Here is an 18,988-nt window from a genome sequence, read left to right as displayed (position 1 = left end):
AAAGTGAGGGACCTCGGTAGCCTGGTTGTAACCGCCAGAAGAACTCCATTATTAATAATAGCACCGAAGTGGATAAGCGAGTCCTGTGTCTTCAATTTCCCTCCCGTGAGCCAATGACCCCTGTCCTCTGGGGGAGTACAGTTTTAACTGCCCAAGACCATTACAGTACACCAACTTCAAAAATTTACACTGTATTCAAACTGCTATATCCCTATTCCCATTCCTCCTTATTAAATGAATGTAAATTAAGCTGAACTTTTGAAGATTTACTGTATTAGTAAAACATTCACCTAGAATCAGCTTCTTCCATACACTTATATAACTGGTTTTGCAAGTGTCTACTAGATATTACATAAAGAGCCAGGTATAATTATTTGATGTAGAAGTTGCGTGTGTCTTTTCAAAATAGATAGAAAATAAATATATAAATATTACAGTATGTTTTGAGGCTGAACCAATTCACTACTCACAATGCATGCCATAGAAATGGATTTGGTAACACTTTAGTCTAAGCTCTGCTCCTTAACAACATTAAAGTGTAACTAATCACTGGATAATATATTAGTCAATTAAAAGACTCACGTACAATCACATTTACAAATGTATTACAAAGATTTCCAACTCATATCCCACAAAGCATTTATTAACGAGTTGGTAAATCGCATGCATCTCATAAACAACACAATAATAAACATACTTAGAAATTAGTTATACCTGAACCTTAATCATTTGCTCCTTTGCTGAAAGAATTTACTAAAGGGCTCGCAATAAGTGTGCAATTATAACGAATTCCTGAGCATGCTTAAAAACCCATTGGTTTATATTTGCAAGTGATTTACAAGCTGTTTTAGAAATATCAGGAGCAACATATGATTGCAATACATTTCTAAATTAGTTTTTATCTGCGAATGATTCTTTCTATCTGTCATGTTGTTACACTATGTATTATGGCATTATCAAACGATTACTAACAATTAATAGTTAAGGAGCAGACCTTTAAGTAAAGTGTTACCAGAGATTTTTTTCTAATACATGTTTTGAGATATTTTGAGATACACTTGACAGTAGTATCAGTTTAAAACAACAGATAATAATAACTAAAAACCAGTGACCCACGCAAAAATCCAGTCATCTATCTTCCACCTGTTATTTCTGGTCAAGGTCATGGCAGGGATGGATTCTATTCCAGGCAGCAAGGGCACAAGGCTGGGTACGTAAGTTCATTACCGGTCCGTTACAGGACACACACATGCACACACACATTCATACATGTCTTTGGGTGTCACGGGGACAGCGGGATACCCAGAGGTAACCAAAGTGACCTTTCTTTATACAACGATATTCAGTCATAATCCATTAGTGTACATGTATGGAAAATATGCATGAACTGAGCCTTATATCACACTGCCAATGCTGCAGGAAACATGTACTATTTTGGCACATGGGGACCGTTACACATCCTGTCATCTTTATAGATTAACCCACGACAGATAAGCAGAGATGTCCCCTGAATCACTTTGTTACCGTTTCCTACTGGATGGTGCAGTACAGTGTCCATGCTGAATGTCTGATACTGTCATAAGTTGGTGAATATTTTATATACATGTTTATATTTATACTGTCCATGTAACAAAAACATAGTCATATCTATATATTTTTGTCTTAAGCAAACAGTTACATGCCAGCTGAAATGATATTTACTAAGTCATGCTTTATAATTTCGCTTGCCATTTCTTTTCTATTTTCTCAGCCATGTCTGGACCTCGATGATGCCTCCACATTTGCTAAATTGTTTAAGCAACTGAACTGAAGTCATTGAAACAAGTAGCAGAATTTTGGCTTTGATATCAGTTCATCTATTAACCATTTAATTCAGATTCTTATGTACTCTGGGAAAATTTTCTGCAGACAAAAAAAAATGAAACTTAAATGACTCTTATACTAGTCATGAATACATTACTGTACCAGTTCACACTTGTGTGCGTTTAGTGACACACTTACTACATGAGCCCTGAGAAAGATATAGCGTCATGAAATCCGCCTGTTGTGTCTTTCTAAGAGTTAAGGTTTCTTCTGCAGTTCACGCCTATTGCAATTCACACTTAATTCACTTTGATTCACAGGAAATTTGACAAGAACACTGAGCCTGCAGAACACATTAATCTAAGATTAGTACCATTTTTTTCCATCTCTCTCAAAAGTATTTCGTCTGTCAAATCACATGGGGGAGAATGGATGCAGATGCTTGGTAAGAACAAGTTCGTGTACAATGTTTTCTGAAGTGCCAAGCGTACACCTGGAGAGTGACTAACAGCTGTCTCACATCCCAATTCTTCCTTTCCAATATGGGGATTATTGCAAGAATTGGGGATTGACTTTTACTTCCAGCTTCCATTCAGAGTTTGCATTACTTTGATAAAGGGCGATGGCTCCAACACCATGTTTTTGGCATTACGGTCTCAGTATCCCACAATGCCACACACAACCTGTTCCTCAGATTTCTAGGCTTAAGTACTACAGCGGTGGATGCTCCAATTCAGATAAGTATTTTCCAGTACAGACATGGGCAGATCCTGGCAAGGCCGAGATGGGCCATTGCCGACAGTATCTGACATATTTCTGCGGCCGTCCCACGGCGCCCCTTGAACAATGCCACCCGGCGCCAGCTTAACCAGCCAATTTCACTTGGCGTGGAGCTCACCGTCCAAGACAAATTGAATTGGCTTGCTCGTGCCCTTTGAAGTACTTGCGCCCTCTGCAGTGCCGGCACAGAACTGCAACGTGATCTAGGGGCCACCTTCTGAGGGGGCATTGGCTTTATCGGAGCCAACATTTAATATTATGTGGCATATTGAACAACTCAAGACTATCTTTAAAAGGTCATTTTCATTTAAATATGTTGACATTTGTAACAGGCTGAAATGTTTTTTTTTTAACACTACACAAATTCCATTGTACATAATGAAAATTTTTAAATATTTATAGACAAACAATATACAACAATTAATGACACGCTAACCCTTTTGAGGTGATTGTTAATTTTGAATGATTGTTAATATTGTTAATTGCTATTGTTAATATTAAATAACTCATGCAAAATTCATACAAGCTGCGATGGGCTGGCCCCCCATCCTGGGTTGTTCCCTGCCTCGTGCCCATTGCTTCCGGGATAGGCTCCGGACCCCCCGCGACCCAATAGGATAAGCGGTTTGGAAAATGGATGGATGGATGGAAAATTCATACAAGAACTAAAGAGCATACAGTAGCTATCCCAATACCCCATAATGCATCACTTCCCATGCTACAGTATATGAACATATGGTGCATTGAGAAAGCATTCACACCCCTTCACGTTTTTCAAACTCGTCGAAGTAAAATCGTCTAAGTTCATTTTTTCCCCACACCAATCTACACTCAATAATGCACAATGACAAAGCAGAAACAGAATTTTAGAAATTCTTGTAAATGTATTAAAAATAAAAAAAAAAAAACATCGCATTCACTTAAGTGTTCAGACCCTTTATGCAGTAGCTGAAGGACCTTTTACAGTGATTACAGCCTCGAGTATTCTTGGGTGACAAGCTTTGCACATCAGGATTTGGGGATTTTTTGCCATTCTTCTCTGCTGATCATCTCAAGCTCAGCTGGTTTGGGTGGGGACTGTCAGTGGCCAGCTATTTTCAGGTCTCTCTGGGGATGTTAATTTGGGTTCAAGTCCAGTCTCTTGCTGGGCCATTGAAGGACATCCACAGAGTTGTCCCTTAGCCACTACTGCATTGTCTTTGCTTTGTGCTTAGGTTCATTGTCGCATTGGAAAGTAAACCTTCAGCCCAGCCTCAGGCCCAGAGTGCTCTGGAACGGATTTCCATTCAGGATACGCCCGTACTTTGTTCCAGTAAGTTTTCCTTCAACCACAACTTGCCTCCCAGTCCCTGCCACTGAATAAGAAGCCCACAGCATGATTCTGTCACCAGCGTGTTTCACTACTGGGATTGCCCAGGTGATGAGTGGCACCTACCTTCAGACATGGTGTTTAGAATTGAGTCTAACCAGTTCAATACCGGTTTCATCAGATCAGTGAATCTTGTTTCTCACAGTCTGAGAGTCATTTAAGTGCCTATTTGTGCAGTGACAGTTGTCCGTCTGGAAGTTTCTTCCATCTCCATCACCGGTCTTCTCACCTGACTGCTCAGTTTGACTGGGCAGCCAGCTCTGGTAAGGGTCTTGGTTGTTCCAATCTTCTTCTGTTTAAGTACTATGGAGACCTCTGTGATCTTGGGAACCTTCCATGCCGCATTTCGTGTTTCTGTCACCTTACTCAGATCTGTGCTTCAACACATTCATGTCTTTGAGCTCTGCAGGCAGTTTGTTTGCCTCATGTCTTAGTTTTTGCACAAATATACATTGTCAATTGTAGGGCCATTGTATGGAGAGTTGAGTGCCTTTCCAAATCATATTCCATCAGGTAATTAACCACAGGTGGACAAGCAAGGTATAGAGACCAGAAGTGGATAGTTCAGGTCCAGAAAGTTAAAATCCAGCACATGGTTTGGTTTCAGCCAACCAGTAGAGTACTTGGTGACTGTGATGCAGATGAGTATGAAGATTAAAAACTAGATTAACAAATTTTCTGGTGATCAGTGCTGCTGCACCACAGTGCACAACAACCAAATCCTCTGCATTTAACCCAATTCAGCAGCAAGGGAGTAGTGCTTGGGGGTGGTACTTTACTCAGGGTACCTCAGAACTTTGGGATTCGAACCAGCAATCTTTCTGTAACTTACAGTAATAGGAAGACCAGGAATTTGATAGGGGACTTTTATTTTGAAAGGGTTTATTTAACCTGTGACCTGAGTTTCTTGTTTATGATGTGGGTAGCCATTTTAGTCTCCCTCACTGAAGAAAAATGTAACAGGTTCTCACAACACAGAAGTTTGCAACGCAACTTTACTCTTGTGTTCATACGGCATTGTCAGTAAGTGAAGTTTGTTCATGAGTCTGAAACTGAAAGAGAAATATAAGTTAGTAATGCAAGATAGTAAAGGCTATATTCGCATATATTCGGTAATGCTACTTACCTGTTAGCATTACCTGTAAAGATAAAGGTTGTTAGTATCCTTTGGATGATTTTAAATATTTGTGTACTTACCTGTGTTATTTGGAGTTATTTCAGTTTTACCTTTTCTTCATTAAAATTGTCCAAATTCAAGATGGAGCCTGTTCCTTGGAGATTATTATGGAGAAATGAGTTTAAGCTTGCTGTTTCATAATAGATGAGAATAGTACACTTCCAATTACAAGTGTCCTTACCTAACCATTAGGCCACCACTGCTCCTATCCACTAACCTGCTCTAGTATAGACATTTCGAAGATGGTCAATTAAAATGGGTTGTTCCCCAGGTATATTTCCAGTAGCATAGCAAAGGGTCTGAATATTTACATTAATGTGATGATTCAAGTTTTTTTTTACAGTTTTTTTCTCATTTTACCATCACGTTGTATTGAGTGTAGATTGACAAACTGGGGAAGAGTGAAATTAAATGAGTATATGTTTATATAGCTATAGCAAGGCTGCACTGTGACAATATTTGAAAAAAAGTTAGCGGGACTGAATACTTTTTGAATGCACTGTATGTATGTAGGCACATGGCCATACGCCATATGGACAAAAGTTTTGGGACACCCCTCTTAGTTATTGAATTTGGGTGTTTCATTCAGGCGCAATGTCACAAGTATGTGAAATCAGGCACCCAGCCATGCAGTCAGGTTTACAAAGATTTGTAAAAGAATGGGTCATTCTGAAGAGCTTAGTGAATACAAGTGTAGTTCTGCCATGGGATGCCACATTTTCAATAAGTCAGTTCTTGAAATTACTTACCTGCAAGATAATCCATAGTTAACAGTAGGTGGTCTTATTGCAAAATGTAAGCATTTAGGATAAACAGAAACTCCGCCACAAAGTGGCAGCCCACGTGTTAAGGCACATAGTGCATAAATGTCACAAATGCAATGTTGACTCACTAACTGTAGAGTTACAAATTTCCTCTGGCATTAACCCCAGGACAAAAACTATGCACCAGAAGCTGAACGGAATCACCTTCCATGACTGAACAGCTGCATGCAAGCCTCACACATCCAAGCACAGAAGCAAGCGTTGGATGCCAGGCGAACTTGAGCTGCTTGACTGTCCTGTGCCAGCTGTAAAGTTTGGTAGAGGAGGAATGATGGTATGGGGTTATTTTTCAGAGGTTGAGCTAGACCCCTCAGCTCCTTCAAACACATTTGGGATAAACTATAACGGAGATTGTGAGCCCGGCCTTCAAATCCAACATCAGTGCCTGACCTCACAAATGCTCTTCTGAATGAAGGTGTAAAAAGTTCCACAGACATACTCCAAAATCTTGTGAAAAGCCTTCACAGAAAAGTGGCAGCTGCCATAATTGCAATGGGGGGGGGGGACCAACTCCATATTGATGCCTGTGAATGAATGGTGATAAAATTTTGTTTAGGTGTAGTGGCCAGGTGTCTCAATACTATTGCCCATTATAGTGTTTGTCTCTTGATTATTTTCTGCCAGTTTAGTGATTCTGTCCACTGAACATATTAGAACAAACAGTACATGAATAGCCTTCGCGTTAGTGCCAAAAACATTATTACTCAAAGATATAATGCATTAGTGTTCAAAATATAACCTCTTAATCTTAACTCTATTCCGGTGTCATTACTGGTGGCCTCTGTGACAGAGCTATGAAAATCCCTGTCTTGCTTAGTCATCCATGCAGAACTGAAGGCTAACGTCTTTTCTTTCTCCCATTCTAGGACAATTATGCAAACTGCTCATTAAGAATCAGTGTCTGTTTGATTACAAGAACATCTTTCAGATTCCAGAAAGTCTGTTTTTTCACTCTGGTCTGCTGAAATGACCCCCTTTCCTCCATTAGGGAACAGAAACATTGATATTCCTATAACAGGATTCCAACTCCCCAGGTAACTTTGACATGGTAGATCAACAGATTCCCCTCAAGGAGCTTGAGATAACAGGGTCTGCCCTGTGCAGCATTTCTTACCACCTACTGAAATTTCTTTCAGAATATATTCTCTATGTTCAGTCTATATATTCAGTATGGTTCTTATATCAGTAATATAACCTGGCATGACAGATGAATGGAATCAAAGACATTTATAATTATAGACTGGAAAAAAAGAGCAATTTCACTTTGATTATATTGCTATTTTGGTCCAAGAAATCACTTTCAGCATACAATGATGAAAAGTTTACAGAAGAAAGCTATTTGAGAACGTGACTATTTTATAGTCATTTGCTATGGCATCACTGTTTAAGAGTGTGTCAGTAGTGCACTTCGTATCACTTGCAAGCTTTCTGATTTAGTGATGTATTTTCCAAGCACCATGACCATCTTCTGCACACAGCTCTTGTGCTGACCATAAAATTCCAGATGCTTCATTAGAGGTGGATCTCTATCATCATTACACTTTCTTGTAAGTCTGTTGTGTAGAGCATCTGTTGTAATACATTCCTGCTTTTTATTTATGTAAATCTATTGTCGTTAAAGCCAACGCCATCAGAATTATCAAGGAACCTGGGCAACATGAACACATATTACACGGGACAAAGTGCCGCATACCCACGCCATTAACAGAAAGAGGACAAGAAGGAGCCTGATTAAAATTCATTATTGATTTTACTTTCCATACTTAGGGAAAAGGGTAGTTGTATATTTGACAAATTTCTAATTAACATGTAAAGTACCTATTCTCTCTTAGATAACACCAAATATCATTTTGTAATCTTTATCTCATTGTTGGGTTATAACTGAACAATTGAAGGTCTAAGGTTGCCACCACCGTCAAACTACATTTCCCATAATGCACCAACAAAATGGCTGCTGATCACAAATGAAAACACCTGAACAGGAATGGTAGCTCAGTCTTCAAACAAGCCAAGGAACAGCACAGCAAGCTCTACTCAAGAGTTTACTCCAAAGACACCAATGGTTGGTAAATGTTATTAGGTTATATTAGTTAAAAAGAACTAAAATGCAAAAGCTTTCATTTTGATTTGATTGCCTGTTTGACGTTTGATTGTCTTTATTACATTTGATGTTTAACTGTTCTGTTGTTTGAAGCGAGCATTTAATGAAATTTATTATTTGATTTAACTTAATTCACTAGATTAATGTTATTAATTCATTTGAAATACTTACAATGGTTCATTTGTTTACCTTAATTTAATTAATGTAATCTAAAAAGCTCATGTATTGTTTTAACATCTTACAAAATGACATAGTGAACCTCTGTATCTGTGCTTTGTAGGTTATCAACCTGACGGTTCAAGCATTGGTTGATTAACTTGAAACCAACAAGTCTAAGTTGGTAAATAAAACTCAACGAAAGGTGAATCAAGAGTTGTCCCGGTGTGTCCTTTTGGAGTGGAACTAGAGTGGAACTTAACAGTTGATAACCAACGGAGCAGCCTGGAGTGGAAGATAAAGGGCTTCATACCAGATAAGCTGTGGACGGAAAAAGGAAATAAAGATGGCTGAAGAGGTCTTGGGGAAGACTGTCAAACTACTGAAGCAGGAGAGGACCATTGCAAAGAGCAGCTTCACCAAACTGGCCAACTTCATTTCAAGGGGAGCAAACACCATGCTGAGAGCTGAATTAAAGGAGGAATTTGGAAAACTTTCAGACCGGTTCAGGTCAGTGCTTGATTCTAATGAGGACTACAGGATCGGACTGGATGCTGACGTCAAGGCGGCGGATAATGAAGCAGAACTTGATAAGCAGCAAGAAACTGACATAAAGACAACCATAAAAGATGCAGAAATTAAAATGGAGGAAGTAAGGGACATTGTACAAACTAACATGTGGGGAAGATATGGAAAGAACGAACTTAGAACATCGATTCTTGAAGCAGAAGAAGCAATTGATGAAGCTGACAGAGTTCAAGTCAGAAGTGACAATCTAGAAGGCTATGAAGGTCACCTCACCTTATTGGAAGAAAAGATAAACGCAGCCATCTCAGCAATGTCTGAGTGGGAGAGATGGATCCCCGAATCATCAAAAGATGAACTGGCTGGGAGACTTAAAGAACTGAGAGCAACCCACAACAGGCTACAATTGAGAAAAGCAGAGTTTGCCATATCAAGGAGGCTGGCTGATCAAGGCACAAGTGGGAAACCTGTCCAACCACCACCACCTGTTGTGAAGATAAAACCAACTACTCTGCCTGTCTTCCAGGGAAGTAAGAGAGAGTTCCACAGGTGGAGAAAGGACTGGGAGAGCCTGCAAAGGCAGGGGGAGCCCACTGGCTCACCTGAAGTTCTGAAGATTCAGCTTCTGGAGAGTGTGAGCGAGACCATTGCAAAAGAATTAAGACTTTCAACCTATACAACAGCAGCTGACATGTTCAGGGTCCTGGACAATAGATACGGCAACAAGTCCACCATTACAGTTGAAATCCTCGAAGAACTAGAGAATATGCCTCCAGTGAAGGGGAACCAGCCGAGGAAAGTCATTGACCTGATTCAATCTGTGGAGAAGGCACTGGCAGATCTGACAGAGCTGGGGAACGTGGGAGCCATGAAAAATCCATTAGTCATCAAGTCCATTGAAAGCAAGTTACCCGACTTCATAAAAAGAGACTGGCTAATGTTCCTGGTCAACCCTGAAAATAATGTCACTGCAGATACTCACTTTGACATGCTCTTGAAATTCCTGAAGAATCAAGAAGAGATACTGGAGAGACTTGAACAACTTAAAATTGTGGACAAGATAGACAAGCCAGAGAAAAGGCATGAGAGAAAGACTGCATCAACCAGAGCTACAAAGAAAGAAGTTGATGAGGGCTGTGGTGTCTGTGGTGATCGTGGACACAGCAAAAAGGTCTTCTTCTGCAAGAAATTTAAAGCTTTGAAACTGTCCGAAAAGAAGTCTGTTCTAAAGAAACTGGGAGCATGCAGCAAATGCTTAGGGTACCATGATGATGACGGATACTGCAGGGAAAATTTTTTATGCAGGAATACAGACTGCAAAACGGGAGGAACTGGTCCAGACCACCATTATTTCCTGTGCCCAAAAACTGAATCCAGAAGAGGAGAAGGGGGTAAAGGTGGAAGAGATGAAAGAAGTAAAGGGAAGTTCACAGAGGAACAGGAGAAGTTCTTGTCACAACTTTCCCCAGAACTAGCAGAGCAATGTCGAAAGGCATTCACTAACAGGTCCTCAGTGACACTCAAAACAGCAGGCCAGTCTGAGCTACTGAAGAAGAATGGGCTGATTGAACTTCCAGTGATCATGATGCTGATGCAGGTGACGGCGAACGCAGGTCAAAAGATTGGTACCCTCATTGACCTAGCATCTGACACCAATTACATAACCCACAAAGCTGCTGAAAGATTGGGCCTGAGGAGTGAAGAGATAACCCTGGTCATACATGGGGTTGGTGGAATGACTATGCGAGTCAATACAAGAAGGTACCTCCTAAAGGTCAGAGTCAAGACTCCAAAAGGGACTGAAAGAGCACATCAACTAGTCTGCTATGGCCTGGATGAAATTGCTAAGGTATATCAAACAATTCAGCCTGAGAAGTTAAAAAGATTCTTCCCAGATGTCCAGCTCGAAGACCTGAAGAGACCAGCCGAAGTCGAGCTTCTCATAAGCCACCGTGAGGGAAGACTTGCACCTCAAAGAGTCAAAGTCATCGGAGACCTTGTTTTGTGGGAAAGCCCATTGGGGAAAACAGTGGGCGGAGCCCATCCTGACTTATTTGAAGAAGTGGAGGTGGCAGCATATGAGTCAAGAACCCATTTCGCTCGCTCCATGCGAACCGCTGCTGTCAGATATCAGGAGATCACAGTTCCAACAACCAAACCAGGCTGGCAACTGCAGGAAGATGCGCTGTCCAAATTTACATCTGCCAGTAACCGTGGGTTCCTTGAGTGGTGGCACTGGGACAGCATCGGAGCCGCATGCGAACCAAGGTGTGGAGGATGTCGATGTGGAAACTGCTCACCAGGAGGAAGAGACATGACCTTAGCAGAGGAGAGGGAGCTTGAGATCATTAAAGGAGGCCTCACCTACAAGGAAAAGGATGCTCACACACCTACACCACACTGGGATGCAAAGTATCCTTGGACTGAATGTCCTACATCTCTCCCTGAAAACAAAAGGGCAGTCCAGGCTTGCTTCTTAAGGATGGAAAAGCAACTAAGCAAGGAACCAGAATGGAAAGTCGCTTATGCAACCCAAATCCATGAAATGGTCGAAAGAGGTGTAGCCATGAAACTCACCAGTGAAGTCATGGAGAAGTGGACGGGACCAGTGTGGTATGTCAGCCACTTGGTGGCGCCTAACCCTCATTCAGTGACAACACCAGTTCGCATTGTCTGGAACAGTAGCCAGAAATACAAAGGGGTAAGCATGAATGATCTTCTTCTAAAGGGACCAGATGTCCTTAACCCCATCAGAGCCATCCTACTAAGATTTAGAGAAGGCGTGCATGCAGCTCTAGGAGACGTAAAGAAGATGTATAACTCTGTCTGGTTGGAGGAGCGTGAGATGCATCTACACAGATTCCTGTGGAGAGACAGCCCAGAAAAGGAGATCTGTGAATACGCAATCACCAGAGTTAACATCGGTGACAAACCCGCTGGTTGCATTGCACAGTTGGCTATGAGGGAGACTGCGAACCTGCCCAAATTCACTCACTTGGTGGATGAACGAAGAGTTATCGAAGAAGACAGTTATGTGGATGACCTCTTAACCTCCCACAATGACCTGCACAGACTTGACAACATCACAGCAAATGTTGAAGAGATTCTAAAAGCTGGAGGCTTCTTCCTTAAACCATGGGTCCGGTCAGGGCAAAGTGGGAGGAAAGGAGCTGAAGCTGATGTCCTAAGCCAGGAGCAAAGGAAAACCTTAATTCTTCCAAACCAAATGAGGGAAGGGGACAACAAAGCCTTGGGCATTGGCTACCAAGTGGATGAGGACAAGCTCTACATGCTGACCGCTGTGAACTTTTCTAAAAGGAAGAAGAAAATGCGAGTTGGCAAAGATCTTCTCGAAGAGGAGGTGAGAACTGAAACACCTAACCCACTGACTAGAAGAGCTCTCTTAAGCCAAGTTGCTGCACTGTATGACCCAATTGGCCTAGTTGCACCGGTCAAGCAGAAAGGAGCGATTCTTGTTCGTAAAGCATTTCAAGAAGGAGGGGGTGGCAAACTGACCCAAGAAACCTGGGATCAACCTCTCTCAGAAGGCCTCAGAGAAGAAGCTATACAGCTTTTCGAAGAATATGTGCAGCTTGGTCGAGTGAAATTCCACAGGAGCCTCACACCATCTGACTGGAAAGGTAAACCTTGGGGCATCACATTCTCTGATGGAAGTGACAAAACATACGGAGCTGTCATGTACTTAAGATGGGAAACAACTCAAGGCATTGAAGTCCGGTTAGTGGAAGCCAAAGCCAAACTCACACCCCTGGATCAAAAGGGAGATGCTGTGAAGGCAGAAATATGTGGCGCAGTCTTTGCAGCTAGGATCAGGAAGTACGTGGAGAAGCATGCACGATTGAAGATTGAGAGATGGTTCCATCTACTGGACAGTCAAACAATCCTAGGAGCCATTCAGCGAGACAATTATGGATACCAAACCTTCTTCGCAAACAGAGTAGGTGAAATCCAGAAGGCTGGGCCAGTGCAAGACTGGTGGTGGATTCGTGGAGATCTAAATATAGCTGACATTATAACAAGAGGAGGCACTCCTGACGATTTGAAGGAGAGTTCCACATGGCAAAATGGACCAGAGTTCCTGATGTGGCCAGTGGAGGAGTGGCCTATTCATTCAGCTGGAGAAGTTGCAGCCCAGGCCAGGGAGAGTGTAAACAAGCTTCAAACCAAGGCATTTTCAGCTGTACTGACCAGAGCTCAAGCCAAAATGAGTCAACAGAATGAAGATCCACTAACCACTCAGGAAAGTCCTTGTCAAGAGGGAAAATCCACTCTGCCAAGAATGAGGCCCACTGGCTGGGTTAGACATCTCGTGAACATAACACGGTTCAGTAGTCTGACCAAACTGAAGAGAGTAATTGCCTGGATCCGTCGAGCTGCCGAGCAGTGGCTGAAGAGGATTTCAAACCCAAAACGGCCAAAGTGGGACGCAACAACACCCAAGCTGGCTGGGTTGACCAGCAAAGAGCTTGAGGATGCATGTGACGACCTCTTACTAGCAGCTCAAGTCGGTGTAACTTTTCCAGAAACAACTCTCAGCAGATTAGCAGTATACAAAGATGTGAACACTGGGCTCCTACTTTGTGGAGGTAGAATCCAGATGTTCAATGAGGAGAAGACTGCCGTGCCAGTTCTGCCATTTGAAGCATGGGTGTCTACTCTGCTGGCACGAAAATCCCATGAAGTTAACCATGAGGGTGTAGCAGCAACCCTTCTCCGGATGAGGAAGACAGCCTGGGTAATAAAAGGCCGGAGAATTGCCAAGAAGATGGTTGACAGTTGTGTGAGCTGCAGGAAGAACAGGGCGAAGCAGTGTCAACAAATAATGGCGCACTTGCCTCCAGAGCGAACAGGCCCAGCTGCTCCTTTCGAATTCACCACCTTGGATCTGTTCGGTCCATATGAAGTGAAAGATGAAGTTAAGAAAAGAACCAGACTCAAGGTATGGGGAATTGTCTTCTGTTGCATGGCCTCCCGTGCCATACACACTGACGTGGTAAGTGACCAGTCATCTGAAGGTTTCCTGCTGGCCTACCAAAGATTCACGTCACTGAGAGGGCACCCCAGGAAACTTTGGTCAGACCCCGGTACTAACTTTGTTGGAGCCAAACCTGCTCTGGAGAAGCTATACAAATTCTTTGACCAACTGGACAGGTCTCAAGTTGAAGACCTATCTGCCAAGCATGGAACGGAATGGTCTTGGAAGATCCACCCCTCAGATTCTCCGCATAGAAATGGTGCAGCAGAGGCGGCTGTCAGAATAGTGAAGCGGGCTCTAAGCAACCTTGGTGGAGATGGTGTTTTCACCTGGGGTGAATTCCAAACCTTTCTCTTCATGGCAGCCAACCTTGCTAACGAAAGACCTATTGACGCCAGGACTCAAAGTAGGGAAGACTGTGTAGAGTACATTACCCCAAATTCTCTGCTTTTAGGGCGTGCAAACCCAAAGGGAGACCCTGGAGACTTCCAGTTCGATGGCTATCCATATAAAAGGCTTAAAAGTATCCAAACAGAAGTCAGCAAGTTCTGGAAGAAGTGGAGCCAATTGGCTGGACCAAACCTGTTTGTACGGAACAAATGGCACACTAAAGAGCGAAATGTTGCTGTTGGAGATGTGGTCTGGTTGGCTGACCAAAATGCTCTGAGAGGACAGTACAGACTGGCCAGAGTTGTCAGCGTCAACACTGACAACAAAGGCATTGTAAGAGATGTGCTTGTGAGGACCTTTCCCAGCTATCCTGTTCCCATCAGAAAGGCAGCTGGAAAGGAGCCGGCCGCAGGATCCAACAGGGTTAAACAAAAAATCCCGGCCACAACCCTTCATAGAGATGTAAGGCGCCTTGTCAATCTGATTCCCATTGAAGAACAAGAGTGACGGACTGGTGTGACCTCATTGGGTTTGAGAAACCATGAGCTCAAGTGGGAGGTGTTGGGTTATAACTGAACAATTGAAGGTCTAAGGTTGCCACCACCGTCAAACTACATTTCCCATAATGCACCAACAAAATGGCTGCTGATCACAAATGAAAACACCTGAACAGGAATGGTAGCTCAGTCTTCAAACAAGCCAAGGAACAGCACAGCAAGCTCTACTCAAGAGTTTACTCCAAAGACACCAATGGTTGGTAAATGTTATTAGGTTATATTAGTTAAAAAGAACTAAAATGCAAAAGCTTTCATTTTGATTTGATTGCCTGTTTGACGTTTGATTGTCTTTATTACATTTGATGTTTAACTGTTCTGTTGTTTGAAGCGAGCATTTAATGAAATTTATTATTTGATTTAACTTAATTCACTAGATTAATGTTATTAATTCATTTGAAATACTTACAATGGTTCATTTGTTTACCTTAATTTAATTAATGTAATCTAAAAAGCTCATGTATTGTTTTAACATCTTACAAAATGACATAGTGAACCTCTGTATCTGTGCTTTGTAGGTTATCAACCTGACGGTTCAAGCATTGGTTGATTAACTTGAAACCAACAAGTCTAAGTTGGTAAATAAAACTCAACGAAAGGTGAATCAAGAGTTGTCCCGGTGTGTCCTTTTGGAGTGGAACTAGAGTGGAACTTAACACTCATCGTGTGGTTCTCTTTAGTATCTATGACACCGTCCTCCCATTTATTCAAGAAGGGATTTTTATAATTTTTTGTTGAGTCACTAGTAATTATTATTGGTGCTTATTATTTTTTACAATTTTTTTTTACATTATAGCAATGTAAACGTCATGCAAACTCATATTAAAAAGCCATTGCTTCTCATTTCTGTTGTCTGCTAGATAGTATAGTATAGTACCTGTATAGTAACTGAAGAGGAGTATATTACTCTCCCATGACCCTGTACTGGATAGGAATTAGGAAAATGGATGGATACAAACACAGATGCTCCTCTACTTATGAACTTTCAGCTTACGAACTTTCAGACATACGAACGTATGTCCAAATTGTTTTCATTGGGCTCCCGTTTCCTGTCTGCAACATCAAGTTTTTTTTCTGCGACCCAATTCCGCCCAGTATGACTTTCGGCCGCTACTCCCGCCGCGCAGCAACGTAGCGTGCGTACTCCCAGCATCCTAGTTCTTTGTACTTCCGTAAACTGTTAAAATGTTGTTAAATAACGACTTACAAACATTTCAAATTACGAACGTATCTCATCCGTAAGTAGAGGACCGTCTGTATATTGTAGGAATATTGTATACTGTAGCATATTGCGCTCATGGGAGGTTTACTAACACAAAAATGTTATGAGTGCAGAAGGAGAAACGATTGGTTCAGAAAGGTAGCCAATCAGATTGTAGAGGAGGTACGTCCAAGCAATTAGAGGAGGCAGGACCTGCTAATCAGATGTCTTGGTCCCACCTCCTTTAGTTGTTAGGACCTATCCACTCTACAATTTGATTGGTTATTTCTCTGAACCAATTATTTTTCCTTCTGCCCTGAGAACATTTTTGTGTAAGTAAAACTTTCACAAGTGCATATTGTGATAGTAGATTTAAGAATAATTTTCATTTTTGTAAAAAAATCTTAATTAAATTATGGAAGTTCTGTAAAGTGCAAAATTAAATTCTTTGCTATTACTTTTTTTTAATTAAAAATATAACTATCAGCATGGGTTCAATCCCATGAATATGTGTTGAAAATAAAAAATGGTAAGAGCTCAGAGATTAATTGAAATCCCCCTCACTGCTGTTAAACTTTATTAAGCAGTCAAATTATAATTTTACAATTGAGTTACTTAATTCTTTCTTGATCAGTAAAATGGTCACTAGATCTATCTATCTATCTATCTATCTATCTATCTATCTATCTATCTATCTATCTATCTATCTATCTATCTATCTATCTATCTATCTATCTATCTATCCATCCTTCCATCCATCCATCCATCCATCTATTATTGAGTCTGTGATACACATTCCAGAAGTTGTGACTGTAATTGTTCAGGGTCTCTTGGCTGGACCCAGCATAAGTCCCTCTTACAGACAATTGCAAGTGACAGTGATGAGAGATGAGCTGCTCCTCCAATTGCTCTTAACTCTCTTGCAGTGTTTTGTGACCAGTGGTGTATCAAAAACGCAATCAGCTCGCGTGTGGTATTCCCTGCCTTTGTGCTGTTCTGTTGGAATATCGATGTCTGCGCCACACTAACACAGAAACAATGTACTGTACTTCAGAATGTATGAAATCAATCAATTGATTTGAGGCAAATATCTTAATTTGATATTCAAATAAATGTTAAAGGATTAGAAGGATTTTATGTCTTCGGTTAATCTAATGTAATGAAATACAGTTAATTAAGAAGTGAAAAGTCAAAAAGTCATGATATAAACCACAACAAGGCATGTAGTTATACAAAAATAATCAACGACAGTTTGGTGTAACGCACGCCTCAAAGTGGTTTATCCCGCTTATACCATGGCTAACAAAATAATAATAATAATAATAATAATAAACTGTTGACAGTTAATTTTTCAGAAGAAGATTATAATATAGATACCTTCATAATGCATTATAATGGTCGGCATAAGAATGAATAAAGCATTACAGCATATTCTGTTGACAGTCATAAGGCATTATAGTGTTTATTATAGTACTTAATAAGCTACAATGAAGCTCTCATCTATAATGCACTCTAGATACCTGTGCATGTGCTATGAAAACTATACAGCTTATTTAGGCACAGTAAAAACAGTCGTAGTGCATTTCAGGTCAGATATATTCTGATAGGGTAAACAACTCCTTTTGCCAGGCAAACGTTAATAGAGAATGCTTGTATGCAAAGATCAAAGGTATATGTATCAGATGATATGAAATGATATTCCGCTGAGGGAAACACCATCGGAGCTAGTGATTGTGGAAAGACGGCACGCAGACGCACGGATTTTAATTACTCAAGAGCAAAAGTGAACATGCTGCCAAGGCATAGAGTGCCTGCTATATTACTTTAACCACAGCTTCAAACACTTGTTAAGGTAATGACAGACATGCATTCATTTTAAGACAAAAACCAAAAAGCACTGTATTCCTCTGATTTAAAAAGCTCCGAAATAAGCAGCACTGTTTGGCAGTGCCACTGCACAACACTGCGTACAAACGAATGAACAAAGAAACAAAGTGGGGTATTTCTTAAAAGCATTTGTCGGACGTTTTTACAAATTTTACTCAATATCTTTGTTGTGTTCCTTATAGAAATATAGATGTCATGGGGAAATTAGCAGCCCAGTCACATCCTAGAGTATTTGTATGCTGTGTTTCTTTAAATTGTGACAGTGTGATGCAGACAGTAAATCAAAGCAAGATTAAGCCAGACAGTATATAGGGATTTAAACTTAACAACAGGATAGCTGTCCCTTTAACTTTTAATTGTCTGCGATATGTATATCCTGCTGAACAGCACCTCAGATTGGTTGAGGTAACTCTGATCAGCTTAATTAAGTTTTGAAATGGGCAATTCAGATTTAAAACTGAATTCTTCTTCATGATATCAGTCACAGATTGTTTTATAGAGTAGCCTCTGCAATGCTATTTGTTTAGTGATCAGGAGCTTTTGAACACAACATTATATATTGAGTTATGTATTATGTGCGTTTAAGGGTAACTGTGGGAGATGATTGCCAGTGTTTTCACTCCATGCCAAGGCTTGTCTAAAAATGAGAGTGGAGTGCATGTAGTAGACGCCTCTGGGGAAAAAAAACAATAGATGGGGTCAAAACCATAAAAATGAAGAAATAACTAAAAGGCTGTGCCAGTTTTAGCAATTGCTTCCTGGTATGGTCATGGGTGCTGTTCTAAAGGAAGTAGTGATGCTCAGAGAAGGATGGCACCTGGCATGATTATTTCCTCCAATCGTAGGGCCTTGTGGGCGGGGTCTCTTTTTTTTTAACCCAGTGAATTTTAAAGGTGAATGAGACTTGTTTACTGTCCTATGAAACACCAAGGCAGGATTTTAAAACTTCAAGAGATGGTGATATGGCCAGGCTTATTTTCTGTAGGTGTGGAAATAAATACAAGATCTTTGATTATTTATCTTCAGTGGCACAGATGGGGATTTACAAGTACTGCTGCTACTCTCTGGATTATGCTGGGTACATTTTCTAAAAAAAGAAAAAAAGAGGTTTCCTTTTGAAATTAGGAAGCAGTCTTTATAGAAATGTTATTCCACTTTTCAGTCATACGTCAGAGTACCGCATGTTAGATAAATCTGTATACATTGGAAATATTCTGTCAAATTT

General features: G+C 40.9%; 1 protein-coding gene across 2 annotated transcripts; it reads left to right on the top strand.

The window, feature by feature from the left end:
- The first annotated feature begins 4,877 nt into the window (after positions 1 to 4,877).
- LOC125715534 (uncharacterized) lies at positions 4,878 to 15,991 on the top strand. Of its 2 annotated transcripts, none has more exons than XM_048987196.1 (3): positions 4,878 to 4,975; positions 6,062 to 8,015; positions 8,335 to 14,913. In XM_048987196.1, the coding sequence occupies exon 3, from the start codon at positions 8,557 to 8,559 to the stop codon at positions 14,626 to 14,628; it is 6,072 nt and encodes a 2,023-aa protein (XP_048843153.1). In that variant the 5' UTR covers positions 4,878 to 4,975; positions 6,062 to 8,015; positions 8,335 to 8,556; the 3' UTR covers positions 14,629 to 14,913. The 2 variants fall into 2 exon arrangements, 1 of the variants encoding a protein (XP_048843153.1); XR_007384094.1 differs by lacking the exon at positions 4,878 to 4,975 and adding an exon at positions 15,194 to 15,991 and having other exon boundaries at positions 8,335 to 14,874.
- Positions 15,992 to 18,988: the final 2,997 nt, after the last annotated feature.

This window comes from Brienomyrus brachyistius, chromosome 20, assembly GCF_023856365.1.
Source record: "Brienomyrus brachyistius isolate T26 chromosome 20, BBRACH_0.4, whole genome shotgun sequence".
Classification (NCBI taxonomy): domain Eukaryota; kingdom Metazoa; phylum Chordata; class Actinopteri; order Osteoglossiformes; family Mormyridae; genus Brienomyrus; species Brienomyrus brachyistius.
This window is presented reverse-complemented; position numbering and strand designations above follow the sequence as displayed.

Coding starts and splice junctions, on each gene's coding strand:
- LOC125715534 (XM_048987196.1), top strand. CDS start 8,557: ATGGCTGAAGAGGTCTTGGGGAAGACTGTCAAACTACTGAAGCAGGAG.